Genomic DNA, 19448 nt, shown 5'->3' with positions numbered 1-19448 from the left:
GTTTGTTTGCTGCATTTACACAGCAGATTTGGTGATGCGTGTTTTGGAAATTCTGAAATTGTTATGCTTATTTACTATTTAATTTTTTACACCTTTGTATATATATATCTGGTAACGTTACTCTCACATAAAAGGTGTTAATTTCGCACATGGTTTTATTAAGAACGTGTAGGAACGTTATTGCTTAAGCAACCGTTTGTGCAGGGTTCATTACTTGAATGCAACTTTGGTACGTCGGTGTATTTTGTCCGTGTACTCGACGGTACTTTTTGTTTACAAAATGGCAGACTTCAGCACTTCTACTCTCGATTATTTCCCAGAGAACATTTTAATTGATATTTTATCATATTTAGGTGTGCGAGAGCTCATCAGAACTGGAAGGTAAAACAAGTTGGCTAGTTGACGTCTGTGTTCAACATAAATATCCAAGATAGTTAGCTAGCAAACGTTAGCTTAAAAAAAAACACGTATCTTTGTCATGCCATTCATATGGTGTATTTGCAGGGTGTGTAAGAGATGGAGACGCCTTGTAAAAGACCAACGACTATGGCGAGCTGTTGATCTAACTGCATGGAAAGGGGTAAGAATGGTGCCTATTGCATGATGATCTTACCCTTTCATGACTTGACATGAAAAGATTTCTGAGGCTGCTATGTCTAAAGACGTCAGCCGTTTTGTGGTATATCCATGTCTCTCAGGTCCTACATACAATGATATTTCAGCAGACTTGATTCGAGTATTGATAACTTCCTGTTTGAGGCCTCTCACCTTCTGCAACAAAATACAATGTTGATGCTTGCATTGAAGGCCTATTTCCTACCTGTTGACGAGCTAACTCTAAAGAATGTTCAAGTCATCACTCAAACACTGATGCATTGTTTCTTCTCCATGTCTCCCTCATTGGATGTTGTCGTTCTACAACTGCTCTCCCTGCCCTTGGTGTCCATTTTGGGTCAGGTGACGTCGCGCATGCTGTGGGTTCTACTGCGCCAGTATCTGGGCACTGGGCTCCGATGCCTGCGGCTGCGTGGCTTGCTGCTCTCTGCTAGAGGCGGGGCATTTCTCTCAGAGTCCTGGCTTAAGGCTTTGTCCTCCAGGTGCCCCCGTCTGCGCAGTCTTTCCCTGCTGCACGCAGACCTGAGAGGCTTGCGTAGCTGCCAGCTCCTGCCCACAACGCTGCAGGTCCTAGAGTTGCGTGGCTGTGAGCTACCACAGGGCTTTTTCACCCAGACCCCACCCAGTCCTGAGAATCAAGCTGGAGCTGCATCAACTGCTGCTACTCAGCAACAGGGACGCGGTCAGACTGGGAAAGTGCCTGCCTCCACGTCAGGGATTGCCATTGAGACGATGGTCCTTGATAACGTGCCCTCCTTCACAGACCTGCACCTGCAGAGTCTGGCATCTTGGTTGAAGCTTAGCCGCCTAGAGCTGCGCAACGTCCTTCGGGTCACAGCGGAAGGCCTTAGGCGCAGTGCTGCCCAAGAAACCGACTCGGGCTTAAACGGGCTCTCCAGGCTCAAGTACCTGGAGATAGGGCACTTTGGACGGCCTGGCGCCCAGCTACAGATGGCCTCCCTGGGGCTGGGGGTGGGCTGGCTCGGCCTAGAGGAGCTAAGCCTTGGCGGTAAGGAGGTGGGACCAGGCCTGCTGTCTGCCAGCCGCCTGAGGGACCTGAAGCGCCTGCGCCTCAGATGCTGCAAGCTGAGGGAGATGCAGGTGCTACGGAGCTGCAGGACGCTGCGGGAGCTGCGTCGGTTGGAGTTCTGTGAGGTGTTCTTCCAGGTTTGCCCAAAGACACCAGAGAGGGGGGGGGAGAGGCAGGTTGAGGAGGGGAGGGAGGATGGCGCAGACGGTGGTGATGGAAGCAATGATAAACTGGATGAGAATGACCCTGTGCCAAGTCTGCGCCGTTCACTTGCTGCTCTGCTGCCACAATGTACACTACTATTCACCAACTGCACTGTTACAATAACATCAGACTAGATTACATACTATGTTACACATCTGGTTCCCTTATTCTACTGTGGTGAAAATACAAGCTGTCAAAGCTATACTTAAAACCTGTTTGCAAACTCTCATGAATCACCTTTTTGTTGACATATGTAGAAAACAAATGTACCCATTAACAAACCCAATCAAAATCTATTTTAAACTTTTATACAGCTGTGCAATTGAACAAAAAAGGCACAGTTAATGGTTACACAAACACATGCAATGAACTGTCTCACAGAAAATGTAATGTTTCAATTCCACCTCTAGACCAGGGCTATTCAGCTCTTAAAGGCACTGCATGGTCAATCCAATGTCTGCAGTGGCCGTATAGCATTTACTGCGATTCGGCCTCTGCATGCCTGAGGAGGCTGCCTTGAGAAGAGATTCAATGAATATATTGCAACTCTGGGGGGTTTCAGTAGGCTAGAAGTAGCCCACTAGTTTTGCTAACTGGCCCCCTCAAGTCTAGGGGAAAAAAACTCTGGTTGTGTGATTCTCCAAAGAATTATGTTGCCTGTATTAAGATATGAGAAAGTACCAATTTTTAACCTTTTTCCACCAAGAAACTAATAAGAATTTGTTCTTAACCGACTTGCCTGGTAAAATAAATTAATTGCAAAATAGAACATACTTCAATAGATCATGAATAAACAAATATCCAGGAAATAGGATCAAGCTCTCTCAATCTGTAAAACACACTCAACATTTATCCCAAACTTGGTCCTGCCCCCCCCCCACCTAGGTGCACGTGTAGTTTTCTGTCCTGGCACTACACAGCTAATTGAAATAACCAACATCATCAAGCTTTGATCATTTGAATCAGCTGTGTAACCGATGTGAAATGGCTAGCTAGTTAGTTAGCGGGGTGCGCGCTAATAGTGTTTCAATCGGTAACGTGACTCGCTCTGAGATCTTGAAGTAGTTGTTCCCCTTGCTCTGCAAGGGCCACGGCTTTTGTGGAGCGATGGGTAATGATGCTTCGAGGGTGGCTGTTGTCGATGTGCGCAGAGGGTCCCTGGTTCGAGCCTCAGGTAAACAAACAAAGGTGTTACATAATACTAGGGCAAAAAACTAAAAATGCAACCGGAGGGACCAAGTTCGGGAAACCCTGATCTAACACCGTTATCCAGAACGTAAGAAAGATGGAACAATGCAAGCATGGCAATATACACTGAGTGTACAAAACATTAAGAACACCTGCTCTTCCCACGACAGACTGACCAGTTGAATCTGGGTGAAATCTATGATCCCTTATTGATGTCACTTGTTAAATCCACTTCAAATCAGTGTAGATGAAGGGGAGGAGAAGGGTTAAAGAATGATTTTTAAGCCTTGAGACACAGATTGTATATGTGTGCCATTCAGACGGTGAATGGGCAAGACAAAAGGTTTAAGTGCCTTTGAATGGGGTATGATAGTAGGTGCCAGTGTAACCGGCCCTGTACCGGAAGATAGGGCTCTGGACACAATTCTGACAGTTGTCTCTATTAATGACTGCATGGAATGGATACAAATACAAGGCAAAAGTGAATGCTGCCGTCTGGACTCCATACAAGTATATTTGCCTCTCCTCATCACGCTCTGAGCAAACTGAGGAGTAAAAGCATGGCTCCCATTGATGACATCACAGCATTAACATAATTTAAAAAATAAATACAATAAAATAGTTTACTCTTGAAAGTAAATGTAATACATCTCAAAATAACCTTAAAATAAATGAGGGATTTTTCGGTGAAAATATATAAAGGATATTTTACACCTGTTACACCAGGCGCATCAGTTTGTGTCAAGAACTGCAACGCTGCTGGGTTTTTCACGCTTAACAGTTTCCTGTGTGTATCAAGAATGGTCCAAATGACATCCAGCCAACTTGACACAACTGTGTGAATCATTGGAGTCGACATGGGCCAGCATCCCCGTGGAACGCTTTCGACACCTTGTAGAGTCCATGCCCGGACGAATTGAGGCTGTTCTGAGGGCAAAAGGGGCTGCAACTCAATATTATGAAGGTGCTCCTAATGTTTTGTACACTCTGTGTATATGGCTCTGGTTAGCATCATTTGAAATGAACATGCTACATTATTACCGTGGCAATCCAGCATCAGTGGATAGAAGAAAGAAAAAAAATACCATGGAAATGATTGCATCACAATACCAGGCAGCCAAAGATTCAATAAAGGACTCAATGGTTGCGTTTGTAAATTCACTCTGGCTATCTACTCTGATTTCAGAGCACTCATCTGAGTGTGAGTGCAGAATAACTGATTCATTTACGAATGCTCAACACCCGTTGAATATGGCCGGTGTCAGTAAAAAGTCAGCAAAAAGCACAGTTAGTCACCAACTCTCTTAATAACATGAAAACAGCCTAACCTGTTCTTCTAGGGCAAGTAAAATGGTCAGAGTGAGGTGTTCTCTTATTTGTGTCTGGAAGTAGCGAGCCAGTTACCTTTTGGTCAGAACACTCACACCAACTCTACTCCTTGGCCAGAGCGTCCAGTGTGCGCTCTGAGTTTACAAATCTGACAATGCTCTGAGTTTACGAACGCCCAGAGCTCACTCTGGCACGCCAGATTACATTTCCCAACACACCCAATGGCACACAGACATTCTTTTGACCAGATTGGTGCAAATTCAACAAATCTGATCTAACAAAGTGGATATTGGTCAAATCAGTCAAGATTTATGTATTTTAATAGGCCCACAATATGGTTACTTAAGCCTGATTTTGATATATTTGGCTGTTTTCACAGCATAACATGTAGAAGCTGTTCCTTTTCAGGTTTAGAAGAAGTGAGTGCTAAATGCTAACTCCCGTTCATATAAGCTGGTTAGCATAGCTAGCATACAGAAATTGGTGGTAGTCAGTCATTTTTAACTGTAATGCAGTTGATTGGTAACGATGTGTTGGGGCTTGACATCCATACAAGCATTATACTCCCGTTTTTACCTCAACATAGTGTGAAATACACATTAACAATAGTCTGAATGTAGGCACATTTTGCTGGGGGGCAATGAGGAGACTTTGGTGTCTTTCTCCCACGCGTTTCCATGGCAATTCCATTGTTTTGGTCGAGTTTCGATTTACCTCTTTACTGTATCTATTGCAAGTGTACCCAATGAGTTTACCAGTGAAATTGCAAGGGTTAGAGCTTCTAAACCCGTTCTATTCATTCTATTTATATGGGGTAAACATCCTGCTTTTACTTCCTGCTTTGCTCCTAGGTTGAAAAAAATACAAGTTAAGGCAACTTAATCATTGAAAATGAACACTTTCATTGACTAACGCCGTTGCCGAGCTGGACCATGCTATGTGTTTGCTGAGTACTTAGCTGAAATTTACTATGATTGTGTTTATTTTCCACTTTGATGGCAAACTTTCTGTACTGCTACCATTTACTCCCAGTCATTTTGCTCTGGAGCTGGTCCAATTAATTTGTTTATTTTCAAAACGCTTCTGCATGGAATTATCACATTTTCTTAACCTTTGTATCTTCGACCTTGCTCCAAGGTAATTTGCCAAAGATAATTTATATAAAGAGGTATAGAAAACGCTTATTCAATAGATATCCCTGATCACGCTTGTAGGCGATGTCATGGCGACATTAGCTAGCTAAGCTCATGCGCAGAAACACGTCATCGGGTCGAACGCTCGTGTTGTGCCGAACTACGCATGTGCAGGCTGTCAAATCAAAGTCACTCGTCCGACATCAAGTTGTTTAAAAAAGGAAAAACTTGTCAGTTTGTCACTTTCAAGAGGTTGTAGTATGACAGTTTCAACTACATTGGCTCGAATCTGGGTTTTGCCTTTAGATTTCGTGAAAATTAACAACTAAGGACACATTTTCTTTACTTCTCCCATTGACTTGCCAAACCCCGGTCTGGTCTGTCGAGTCTACTTCGAGAAGCATTCCCGGATGTATCGGGATATTGGGCCTCTGGGTTTAGAAACTCTGTTACCTAGCTTTGCTCTTGGGTACACTTGCAATGGGGGAGTATAGGTGAGCTTTTTGAGCTGTGTGTCTCATGTCTTCCCTGTTCCTTCATGCGCAGTGATGCAGCTGGTCTCTCCTCTACCTATCAGCTATTCCTATTTGTTTTTGTCGATTCATATAAAAATTGACACAACTTTGAATACTTTTATGTGTGGTATGATTGCTAGTTAGCCTATTGCAGATCTGGACAAATGATCCACCTACCGCTATTGTCACTATGAATGGTGGATAGAGTTCAGGATAGGTTATAGTGACCAGTGGTAGAGTAAAAGTTATCACGTGGAAAAGCGTAGGGCATAAGGGAAGGACCAAAACACCTTGATAAAGGGGAAGCGCAGATGAGGAAATTTGTCTTGGATGGAAGAAATTATGTAGTAAAACCTGCAAATAGCAAATGTAAACCGGGGGGGGGGGCACTACCCTCCCCAGAGCAAAAAAAAAAAAAAGCTTCAGTTCGTCTTGGGTGCTTATTTTATGTGGTTGAAATCACCTAAAGCAAGACCGATTCAAGACCAAGACCGAATGGTCCCGGACCCCTTATGGACAGGGACCACTCAGAAATGGTTAAGACTCAAGAGAAATAAATGAAACACAAAAAAACACGAACAACGCACAGACATGAAATTGAAACAGAAACAATGATGCCTGGGGAAGGAACCAAAGGGAGTGACATACAGCTTAGCCAAATACATTTAAACTCAGTTGTTCACAATTCCTGACATTTAATCCTAGTAAAAATTCCCTGTCTTAGGTCAGTTAGGATCACCACTTTATTTTAAGAATGTGAAATGTCAGAATAATAGTAGAGAGAATGATTTATTTCAGCTTTTATTTATTTCATCACATTCCCAGTTGGGTGAAGACGTCTCAAGACACAGGTGATGGCTGTGTGTGAAGTTTGCATTTCCTGGCGTACAGGAAATGTCCTGTAACAACAGGGTGAGCAAATTAAGATCCTACACCTATTCCTTGTCCAAAGGAAAATTAACTGACGGAATATCCTCTATTGCGCTGTTTCGTAGTTTGGCTGAATGTGTGGAGAAAAGCAAATATTGAACAATGTTGATATGGTGCAATTATGGCATAATTTATCACATCAAAGAAAAAGGTAATAAATTATCATTTTAGCTATTTATTATTGAGAAATTGATTATACATCCAATACATTAAGTAGGCCTACCTTACATGTTTTAATATTTCYTTTGTAAAATGTAATATCAGACATATTGGTTTATTTCCAGGTGGCTCGATTCGTGTTGAAGGCCAGTCAAGCTCTTACATTCTAGTAGTCTATTTCAATAATGTTTAAGCAACATTAAACCATACCGATTGAGAAAATGCTAGATAAAAAAAATGCAAGATGTTGCTAATGTTAATCTGACAAATGAAATGACGCACAAAACAGAAGAACTAGGTTCGAGAATTTCGAGAGCGCAGCTGAACTGCATGCTATAGATAGACGTTCACATAATTGCTTAACTGTGATAGCCTATATGCCATAGGCGGAAATCCCAGGGGGGACGGGGGGGACACGACCCCCCCCATCCTGGGAAAAATATGATTTGTCCCCCCCAATCTATCACTGTAAACATAACTATGTAATTTCAATAATATTAATAATACGCAATGAAAGCAGTTGTGCTGATTATAGACACTTAATAGCGCCTTTTTAAGTTTCAAAGATTGCGACCACCCCGCCCTTTTGCCTCACAATGGTTTTGATCCACTGCCAGTTCTTTAGCTTGGCAAGGTAATAGAGGGTTCGTATCTACTGTCCGAAAGGCACAATGTACGTAACTGACGTGAGGTTAATCCAGTCAATCGCGCCATAGCAATGTTAACATTTTTTATGTTGGCAGGGTTTCACACTCACTAGCTGAATTTTGCAGAGCTATGCGCGCAAACTAAGCAAACATTAACTAGCAAGCTTAGCTAGTACCTATTCCATTAATTGTGGCGTCGTCAAAGATGGAATCTTTACTATCGTCAGTTTATTCCAAGATCAGCATGCAGCTTGTAGTGCTTCGAAGTCCCTGTTGATAAGGTTACGATAAACTGAAGTTCCAAAACCTGAACAGAATACACTCTCTTAACCAATTGTCTTAAATATATTTAATGGTCTCGTTGCAAAAGCTAAAATTGTCGTAGTGAACTTTTTTTAATTTATTTTATTTCACCTTTCTCTTTTTTTGGAATTATAGCAACAAGCGTACCTACAAAACGGGAAATTGGTGCTCGCTAGCTGTTACAAATTCAGCTATTGTTGGCAAGCCAGCCAATATGAAACAAACTATATTTAAATTAGAAAAGTGTATAGCATGATTGTTGGTGTAATGCTGTGTGTGTGCAGCTTGACCGGCCAGCCAGGCCAGCCGGTAGAAAAAAATGGCAGAAAAAAGGTAAAAGACGAGACATCAGAGTATTTTTTCAGTACCCAAACGCAAGTAAGAACTCTAGTAGCCTAATATCTCAGAAACGAGTTGATTAAATGTTCACTACAGAAAAGAAGTGAAATGCTAATGGCATGTTTCACAATGATGTCATTTAGGCAGAGGCAGGCAAACAGATGGCCAACACAGACCAGCAGAGCTGGGGACAGATAGGCAGGGAAGGGAGTCTCAGGTAGTTTGTTGAGTCTTTGTGTGCAACATTATGAAAGGTTCTCAATTTTTTTTACTTGTCAAAATAGGGACATAATTTGGAAAATGCCATGGATACCCCGCTCTCAACTTAAAAACGATGCCTAAAACTAAGATTTGTTTATTGGCAATGGTATTGCTGGTTGTGATTAATTGTGTAGTTTGGGCGGGTGGGTACCGGTAGTTAGGAGTACGGCAAACACCTTATTTCTTTTCTAGGAGACAGACTGAGTGGTGAGGGTGGGGGTTGGGGTGGAAAGGGGGGAAAAAGAGGCCAGGGAGAGAGACTTCAGAGAACAATGTCACAGCCACGGCCAGGACGCAGGTGTCACCCTTGTTGCCAGCAGCACCAGTATAGGGGACAGTGGCACAGCATGTTCCAGTTACCTCGTGATGGCACAAACCATATCAGCCACACCACAATTTTTGAACCGCAAACTCTTGCCAACCAGAGTGTTGACGTTTCAAGAGCCCAAGCACAGAATGAAATTGGCCAATACAATCATTCGAGGCATTGCAGCTGAGATTAGGTCTCTTCCGATTGTAACATTTTCATTAATTGTTGGATGGTACTCAGATGTCTCTGGTGCCTGAACAGGAGAGTGTCTTTCTTGCATATGTGACCATGACCTTTGTCCTCACGAGGAGTTTATTGGGCTATACAGGTGTCGAGACAACAGACGAGGCATTGCGAAAGTGGCAACTGAAGTTGTGTTGAGGCTCAATTTGCCCATGTCTGGATTACGTGGGCAGAGTTACTATGGTGCCTCAAACATGGCAGGAAAATACACAGGTGCACAGGCAATTGTGAGAAGGCAGCAGCCATTAGCCCTCTATGTCCATTGTGGAGCACACTGTGTAATCTGATTACACAGGCTGGCTGCTCAGCCTCCCACTGATCCGGGATTCCCTTTCTTGGGTCCATCAGTTAGGTGTCCTCTATGGCCAGTCAGGAAAGTTTAAGAGCATGTTTGAATCAATTGCCACGCTTCCAAGAAACACATCTGCCACGCGGAAACCTATGTCCAACAAGGTGGACTGTGCGGAATACTGCTATTAGAGCTGTGCTAGGGCAGTATGAGCGGGTACTAAGCAGCCTAGAGGAGAGTAGTTTTTAGTACATGACAGTACACTTACAAATTATTTATTTCAATGTTATTTATTTAAAATTGCATACTTTGGTGCGACATACTTGTCCATAGCTGCTGTTTGAAGAGTTGAGACACTGACTGAAGGATATTTTGTTTGATTTATTTGGGTTTTTCATTGAAGTAGTTATTTTGCTTTTAGAACTGTACTTATTTTAAGCTTTTTGTTCTTGTAAAGATATTGTAGTAGACTCAGGCCAGTGGCACATTTAATGACTATATAAATGWWWCAGAAAAAGTCWAATTAAAAGGTCAATTCAATACGGAGACTAACTTTGTGATGGTTCTCAATGGAGATTATTTTAGATGAGATCACACCATGTTCATTGTATTTATGAAAACTGCACCCATACAGTGTACAGTACCATTGTCACCTACTGGCCTTTCTTGATATTGCTGGTTGTAAGTACGAATACCTGCATACATACTGGACTGGTAAGGAGCACTGCTATAACTATTATTATTAGTAGTATTATAATGATTTAAACATTTGAACAAGTTGGGAAAACCCTTCAGTTAACTACTGTACCWATCAATTATTCAGTTGTAGGAATTATGGTTCCTCAATATACATTTAACATATTACAACATAGGCTATGTGTTACAGCACTACTTTTGGTGTCCCCCTCAGGAATTGCTCTTGAGAAAATGTCATGTAATTGTCCCCTCCAAAGTTGATATCAGATTTTCGCCCCTGCTATATGCCCGACATTACATCAGCTGTAGGCTACTGGTTCAGTGTGCCCAGTCTCGAATGGGAAACTATACTGTATGTTGTAAACGATGAGCTGAGAGACACAAACATGGAAAGGGTACAGAGCTCTATGCATAGAATAGAGCTTGTGGACATGGCGGTGGGTAAAGGATGCTGCAGTGTTAGTCGCGAGACAAACTGAATTTATCCGTGGATTGGTCTCGTGCATCAAAAGTTATAATAGTAAGTAGTTATTATGGATAGGCCTGTAGTCCAACTAAAATTGTTTATTGGAATAAAACGGTCTTTAACCTATAGCGTGCAATGTCTGTCTATTTTCAGTGATTCGATTCCGACGGGGTACAAAATTAACGTTCAAGAAAGACATAATTTCAAACATCAAAGTTATAAGCTAGACTATGTCGTTAATGTTATTGTTTAGCCTCCTGCATAAACAGGCTAAATATTGACAATTATTATATATTTTATAATACTGGCACAGCATAATGCAATTTTCTGTCATGTAATTTGGTAATATACTATTTTATAGTACGTACTGAGCAGGTCTATAGTCTACATAAAAAAGGAATGAATAACAAATATGAATGAGATAGTAGGCCTACTGTAAAATATCACATTTTCCGTTAACCTGACGCAATGAAATGTAGACTTGCATGCTGCAATTTGTGAGAGTGGAATTATTCTGGTTGAAAATAAAGATTTAGTCTACTGTATGAATATCACTATATGGTGTTTGACATTTTATGTGAAAATGTATAACAATAAACTTAACCACCAACCTATACCTAAACATGTAGGTGTGTAGGCTACTGCAGGGCAGGCTATACCATAAAACATTAAATAGGGCAAATAGAATAACATTCTGCGTAGCCTGAAGATTGATTTTCACATGTATTTCTGCTCCAGAAAAAAATAACATGTTCTTTATTGATTAATACACTCACCTAAGAGAAGTAAACTCTTATCATTAGATAACTATAGTTACACAATAATATATTTGTGTAAATATTTACAAACACATGTAGTATATTACACGTTATTATGTTACTAAGAATGTTTAATAAGGATCAGGGATGACCTCTGGCACAGCATAATGCAAGTCCTTCCAACAAGCAATATTACACGTTAATACTGTAACATGTAATTACTATACCACATGACCATAGCTATTTGCCCATATGGGTCGTCAACTGAATCTCTACTTTTCATCTGCATTTCCAAACAACCAAAGTGAGACGGGAGAAAATAAAAACAATATAATAATAATAATAATGATATATGCCATTTAGTAGACGCTTTTATCCAAAGTGACAAAGTCATGCATGCATACATAATCTGTCCTCTCTCTTGACTGAATCTGTGTCCTTCTTCGTGCCATTACGTCGCTGCATTGGATTTTCACTGAAGGTTCATCTTTAAGTCATCACCTGGCATGCTGGTGGTTCAGAAGACCTTCATCATGTTGCTCAACAAGAGTAACTTTTTAGGGATATGTATGACAAATAATTTGAAACCTTTACAGATATGTATGAGGCTATGATTGCACCCTTAATTGAAGAACGTAAGGGATCCCAATAAAATACCAAATACCAAACGTGAAAGATATTGACAAGAAACTATTTTTATATTTCACAACTGCTATCATATAGCCCAACAATTTCCTTTGAAGTCAATCAACCAATTTAGGCAGCATATGTACTGCAGTCTATTTTGTTTCACTATACAGTAAGAAGAATATCAAAGTAAATGTCCCATTACGAATTATGTTCAATAGCCAACATTTCTGGCAGTGCATGCTTTGTGTGTGTGTGTGTGTGTGTGTGTGTGTGTGTGTGTGTCTGCGCGAATGTGTGTACCTGTGCTTTTCCCTGTCCAGTTTAGGGTCTGTCACGCTAAGGCTGCGTTCAGACAGACAGACCAATTCTGATATTTTTTCCCAATAATTGGTCTTTTAACCAATCACATCAGATCTTTTCACAATCAGATATTTTTCACAGCTGATCTGATTGGTTAAAAGACCAACTGTCTAAACGCAGCCATAAACCCTCACAAAACTCATATATTTGTTTTTACACTGCTGCTACTCGCGGTTTATTATCTATGCATAGTCACTTTACCCCTACCTACATGTACAAATTACCTCAACTAACCTGTACCCCCACACATTGACTCTGTACCGGTTTATTGCCTCGTTATTGTTATTTTATTGTGTTAATTTTTATTTCATTTTTTACTTTAGTTTATTTAGTAAATATTTTCTTAACTCTATTTCTTGAACTGCATTGTTGGTTAAGGGTTTGTAAGTAAGCATTTCAAGGTAAGGTCTACACCTGCTGTATTTGGCGCATGTGACAAATACAATTGTATTTATTTGATATGTGTCTTGGCACCCTCACTTAGCACATTGATATTGACAAGATAGTCAAGTGACCGCTCTAACAATGGAAATGCCTTTCCGCAAAGATGGAAGGCAGGCAGGATGAGGCGAGATCAGGTGCGACCATTCTAGCCAATGAGAGGGCAGATACGTGTGTGAACAACAGGCCAATGAGACTGCGCCATTATAACGTCTGTGACAGCATGGGCAGCGCCATTGAGGCTATCTACATTTCAAAGTAGTCAATTTTGTTCTTTTTCATTGGATGATTGCTCCCAACTCATAGGAATCCCTAACCAGTTGACTACTTTCAAATGGTGGAAGCCCTAAATAGCAATGTCCTTGCTAAAATGGATGACGCCTCTATCTATCTCTATGACAACAGGCACAAGTCCACAATAAAGTATATATAGATTTTTTTGCCGAAATGCAATGTCCACTTATATCAGGTAGCCTAGTGGTTAGAGCGTTGGGCCAGTAATCTAAAGGTTGCTGGATCGAATCCCAGAGCTGACAAGGTACAAAAATGTCCTTCTGCCCCTGAATAAGGCAGTTAAACCCACTGTTCCCTGGTAAACCGTCTTTGTAAATAAGAGTTTGTTCTTAACTGACTTGAAGGTTAAAAAAATAACAAAATATCAGTGCATTCATAACAACCTAAGCCTCAAATAGTAAATTATCATTTACATTGTTTGTTGACACGCTCTCATTGACCTCCAAGTGTCATATAGAATGTCCTCAATTAGTGGGTTTATTTTCGTGAACATATTTTTGGCTGTGTAAAACCTCCAGCTTCTCTCTGTCAATCTTGACTTGAGCCCAATGCATAGGCGGCGCGTGTTTGCAGTTAGGGGAAGCACATTTTCACCATACAAATGCACCTTAATATTTAGGCTAATAATATAACTCAATAACTAACCAGGTTTTCAGCCATCCACTTCATGCGGATTAATTACTTGACGCATGTAAAAAGTCACAACCGAGTTGATGAAAACAGATATGCCGGTACAATTTGATAAATGCCGACAGACAATTTGTTCGTTAGACATGGTGGGATCTTTTTGTGTCGGTAAAATTAATTATCGAGAAATGGCGGTGGAAATGCCTTTATGCTAAAACATTGCTATAATAACCATCATATCGAAGTAAACGTGTAGTCACGTGATGATATGTTGTTGAACTTCACCGGGTAGGAAAAGTGCACATGATGAACTTGATGCTCCTTTCCAATAAATATCTTATTCTGTGACATGATGATGCTTGGGTGCCATTTGACAAACGTCCAGATAAATGTCCACACAAAAAGTACTTTCTCGCTTGTCTTCATGTACCGAATACAATTTAGAGTTAAATATGTTTCCATCACATCAACTCTACCAATAGTTTTGTCACACAAACTGTTGAGTTCAATATATACAAATGTACTCTGGTCTTTGCAAGGGTGCTACTAGACAGCAGCTCACAGATGCAGTGCGGATAACGTGGGCATTATGGATAATGCGCTTATTTTCTTCATGAGGATGTTAGAATATTTGCATGAAAATCTGTTGCCAATTGGATAAAAACCTAACATCTAAGCAGGTTTCCATCCAACCTTTTTATACTACATGTTGGATAAATGTCATGACAGGCCTGATGGAAACAGAAACTTTGTCGGTAAACTTTCCAAATGTTGACAAAACAAAATAAACTAGACAAGGTGAGACATTTTTGTGTTGTTACAATTAATTATGCGAGAAATGTCGTTGGAAACGTTTTTATGCGCAAATATCAATATAATAACCTTCAAATCGAAGGAACTTGGAGGAATATGGTAAGTGGTCCTTTTTTTAACATTTTTTACATTACAGTCTTATTCTAAAACAGATTAAATCGTTTTTTCCCTCATCAATCTACACACAATACCCCATAATGACAAAGCAAAAACAGGTTCATATTTTTTTTCTAATTTATATTTTTTTAAACCCCGAAATACAACATTTACATAAGTATCCAGACCCTTAACTCAGTATTTTGTTGAAGCACTTTTGGCATCAATTACAGCCTCGGGTCTTATTGGGTATGACGCTACAAGCTTGGCACACCTGTATTTATGCCCTTATTCTCTGCAGATCCTCTCATGCGCTGTCAGGTTGGACGGGGAGCATTTCCTAGCCAGCTATTTTCAGGTCTCTCCAGAGATATTTGATTGGATTCAATTCCGGGCTCTGGCTGGGCCACTCAAGGACATTGGAGACTTTCCTTCGCCCCAGTCTGAGGTCCTGAGCGCTCTGGAGCAGGTTTTCATTTAGGACCTCTGTACTTTTCTCCATTCATCTTTGCCTCGATCCTGACTAGTCTCCCAGTCCCTGCCGCTGAAAAACATCCCCACAGCATGATGCTGCTACCACCATGCTTCACCGTAGGGATGGTGCCAGGTTTCCTCCAGATGTAACGCTTGGCATTCAGGCCAAAGAGTTGAATCTTGATTTCATCAGAGCAGAGAATCTTGTTTCTCATGGTCTGAGAGTCTTTAAATGCCTTTTGGCAAACTCCAAGCTGGTGTCATGTGCCTTTTACTGAGGAGTTTTTGTCATTTAATCCATTAGTCAAGGAGTCTGAATACTTTATGAAGGCACTGTATACACTGAACAAAAATATAAATGCAACATGCAACAATTTCAAAGATTTTACTGAGTTACCACCATTTGCCTCATGTAGCGCGACACATCTGCTTTGCATAGAGCTGATCCGACTGTTGATTGTGGAATGTTGTCCCACTCCTCTTCAATGGCTGTGCGAAGTTGCTGGATATTGGCGGGAACTGGAACACGCTGTCGTACACGTTGATCCAGAGCATCCCAAAGACATGTTCAATGGGTGACATCTGGTGAGTATGCAGGACATGGAAGAACTGGGACATTTTCAGCTGCCAGGAATTGTGATATGGGGCCATGCATTATCACGCTGAAACATAAGGTGATGGCGGCGGATGAATGGCACGATAGTGGGCCTCAGGAGCTTGTCACGGTATCTCTGTGCATGAAATTGCCATCGATAACATGCAATTGTGTTCATTGTCCGTAGCTTATGCCTGCCCATACCATAACCCCACTGCCACCATGGGGTACTCTGTTCAAAATGTTGACATCAGCAAACCAACCACACACACAACGCCATCTGCCTGGTACAGTTGAAACTGGGATACATCTGTGAAGAGCACACTTTTCTACATGTTGTGTTTATATTTTTGTTTGGTATACAGTACCAGTAAAAAGTTTGGACACACCTACTCATTCAAGGGTTTATCTTTATTTGTACTGTTTTCTACATTGTAGATAAATAGTGAAGTCATCACAACTACGAAATAACACATATGGAATCATGTAGTAACCCAAAAAAGTGTTAAATCAAAAACATATAGAAATGTTGTACCCTCAAAACGTCAACGTCAACTTGTCCTATTGTTCAGTTGTGCACTGGGGCCATCCACTCCTCTTTCCATTCTGGTTAGAGCCAGTTTGCGCTGTTCTGTGAAGGGAGTAGTACACAGCGATGTACGAGACCTTCAGTTTTGGCAATTTCTCACATGGAAAGGCCTTCATTTCTCAGAACAAGAATAGACTGATGAGTTTCAGAAGAAAGATCTATGTTTCTGGTCATTTTGAGCTGGTAATCGAACCCACAAATGCTGATGCTCCAGATACTCAACTGTCTAAAGAAGGCCAGTTGTATTGCTTCCTTAATCAGAACAACAGTTTTCAGCTGTGCTAGCATAATTGCAAAGGGTTTTCAAATGATCAATTAGCCTTTTAAAATGATAAACATGGATTAGCTAACACAACGTGCCATTGGAACACAGGAGTGATGGTTGCTGATAATGGGCCTCTGTACGCCTATGTAGATATTCCATAAAAAAAATCTGCTGTTTCCAGCTACAATAGTAATTTACAACATTAACAATGTCTACACTGCATTTGATCAATTTTATGTTATTTTAATGGACAAAAATGTGTTTCTTTCAAAAACAAGGACATTTCTAAGTGACCCCAAACTTTTGAACGGTAGTGTATATTTTATATTTGAGATTCTTCAAATAGCCACCCTTTGCCTTGATGACTGCTTTGCACACTCTTGGAATTCTCTCAACCAGCTTCATGAGATAGTCACCTGGAATGCATTTCAATTAACAGGTGTGCCTTGTTAAAAGTACATTTGTGGAATGTCTTTCCTTCTTAATGCATTTGAGCCAATCAGCTGTGTTGTGACAGCTGATTGGCTCTTTGCTCAAATAACCAAAGAGAAACGACAGTCCGTCATTACTTTAAGACATGAAGGCTCAGCAGCAACAGCTCAGCGGTGAAGTGGTAGGCTACACAAGCACACAGAACGGGACCGCCGTGTGCTGAAGCGCGTAAAAATCATCTGTCCTTGGTTGCAACACCCACTACCGAGTTCCAAACTGCTTCTGGAAGCATCATCAGAACATCAGAACAGTCTGTTCAATAAGTGCATCAATGACGTCGTCCCCACATTGACTGTACGTACATATCCTAACCAGAAGCCATGGATTACAGGAAACATCCGCACTGAGCTAAAAGGTAGAGCTGTCGCTTTCAAGGAGCAGGACACTCATCTGGAAGCTTATAAGAAATCTCACTATGCCCTCTGATGATCCATCAAACAGGCAAAGCATCAATACAGGACTAAGATTCAATCCTACTACACCGGCTCTGAGGCTGGTCGGATGTGGCAGGGCTTGCAAACTATTACAGATTAGTAATGTTCCGGACGACTGTGTGATCACGATCTCCATAGCCGATGTGAGTAAGACCTTTAAACAGGTCAACATTCACAAGGCCGTGGGGCCAGAAGGATTACCAGGACGTGTACTCAGAGCATGCACTGACAAACTGGCAAGTGTCTTCACTGATGTTTTTAACCTCTCCCTGACCGAGTCTGTAATACCTACATGTTTCAAGCAGACCACCATAATCCATGTGCCCAAGATCGCCAAGGTAAGCTGCCTAAATGACGACCGACCCGTAGCACTCATGTCTGTAGCCATGAAGTGCTTTGAAAGGCTGGTCATGGCTCACATCAACACCATCATCCCAGAAACCCTAGACCCAGTCCAATTTGCATACCGACCAAACAGATCGACAGATGTCAGAATCTCTATTGCATTCCACACACCTGGACAAAAGGAACACCTATGTGAGAATTCTGTTCATTGACTACAGCTCAGTGTTTAACACCATAGTGCCCTCAAAGCTCATCAATAAGCTAAGGTTCCTGGGACTAAACACCTCCCTCTGCAACTGGATCCTGGACTTCCTGACGAGACGCACCCTATTAGTTCTCTGAGATACGGTGGAGTAGAAATAGTCAAGATGTCACGCAGGGGAGGGGACATTGAGAGGAAACTTCTTCAAAGGGAATCTTGCTGGATCCACAGGCTCAACACACTGTCTCCTCTTGGCCTTAACGAGGAGTTTGACTTGAAACCGTTTTAATAGTTTCAATATGTCTAAATATATATTTGTTATTCCTAATTGAATATTGTATGTATATTACTGTAAACATTAATCACATTCCCAGTGTATGATCATACATTTTGATACATTTCATCTTAATATTGTGAAACTATGTTATAAATGTAATTTGTTTACCTCCTGTTTCAGGAAGTGATGTCATTAAGAACTGCCCCTATATATAGGACCTTCCACCCCCACCTGGGATATGGATGCCTGATGAAGACCTATGGGTTGAAACGTTGTTAATAAATACCACCTGGGAGCATGAGCAGCAGTGTGCGGCGTTTTCCTTTCTGTTTTCCAAGGGTAGGTTGAGGATCTGCCACGCAGATCCTCAACACGGGGGCCCCTCAGGGGTGCGTGCTTAGTCTCCTCCTGTACTCCCTGTTCACCCATGACTGCGTGGCCAAGCACAACTCATACTGACATTAAGTTTGCCGACGACACAACGGTGGTAGGCCTGATCACCGACAAAGATGAGACAGCCTATAGGGAGGGGTTCAGAGACATGGCAGTGTGGTGCCAGGACAACAACCTCCCTAAACGTGAGCAAGACAATGGAGCTGATCGTGAACTACAAGAAAAGGAGGGCAGAGCATGCCCCCATTCACATAGATTAGGCTGTAGTGGAGTGGGTCGAGAGCTTCAAGTTCCTTGGTGTCCACATCAACAAACTATTGTCACAAGCCAGCTCATAGCCTGTGACAAAAATGAGGGGACATGAACAACAGGTATAGGCCAATTAAAAAGGTTCTTTATTATAAACCAAACTATTAACTTTAAACTAAGAAAAAGGAATGAGGTGTGGAAGTATCATAATGTAAGGTGTATGTAAAGTGCATGGATGCGTGAATCTGTGTGTGTGAATATGACTGAGTGAAAACTATGCAAAACTACAAAGGAACAAACAGGATCATACCTGGAGGAGCAGAGAGAAAGAGGTGATTAGTGAAACAGTTTATACCCTGAGCCCAGGTGGCTCCAATCACTAACGACCCTCCTCTGCCTGCAGGAGGAACCGCCCCTGCAAGGCAGAGGAGGAGCCGTGGGACCCTCCTTAAAATGA

The 19448-nt window shown here is 41.5% G+C and overlaps 1 protein-coding gene across 1 annotated transcript; it reads left to right on the top strand.

The window, feature by feature from the left end:
• Nucleotides 1-56: 56 nt before the first annotated feature.
• Nucleotides 57-6127, top strand: LOC111980937 (F-box/LRR-repeat protein 12-like). The gene is made up of 3 exons (XM_024011994.2): nucleotides 57-381; nucleotides 505-580; nucleotides 958-6127. The coding sequence occupies exons 1-3, from the start codon at nucleotides 281-283 to the stop codon at nucleotides 1981-1983; spliced, it is 1203 nt and encodes a 400-aa protein (XP_023867762.1). The 5' UTR covers nucleotides 57-280; the 3' UTR covers nucleotides 1984-6127.
• Nucleotides 6128-19448: the final 13321 nt, after the last annotated feature.

The sequence above is a fragment of the Salvelinus sp. IW2-2015 genome, linkage group LG20 (genome assembly GCF_002910315.2).
Source record: "Salvelinus sp. IW2-2015 linkage group LG20, ASM291031v2, whole genome shotgun sequence".
In the NCBI taxonomy this organism is placed as follows: domain Eukaryota; kingdom Metazoa; phylum Chordata; class Actinopteri; order Salmoniformes; family Salmonidae; genus Salvelinus; species Salvelinus sp. IW2-2015.
This window is presented reverse-complemented; position numbering and strand designations above follow the sequence as displayed.

Coding starts and splice junctions, on each gene's coding strand:
- LOC111980937 (XM_024011994.2), top strand. CDS start 281: ATGGCAGACTTCAGCACTTCTACTCTCGATTATTTCCCAGAGAACATT. Junction 382..504: donor GAGCTCATCAGAACTGGAAG/GTAAAACAAGTT, acceptor GTGTATTTGCAG/GGTGTGTAAGAGATGGAGAC. Junction 581..957: donor ATCTAACTGCATGGAAAGGG/GTAAGAATGGTG, acceptor ATTTTGGGTCAG/GTGACGTCGCGCATGCTGTG.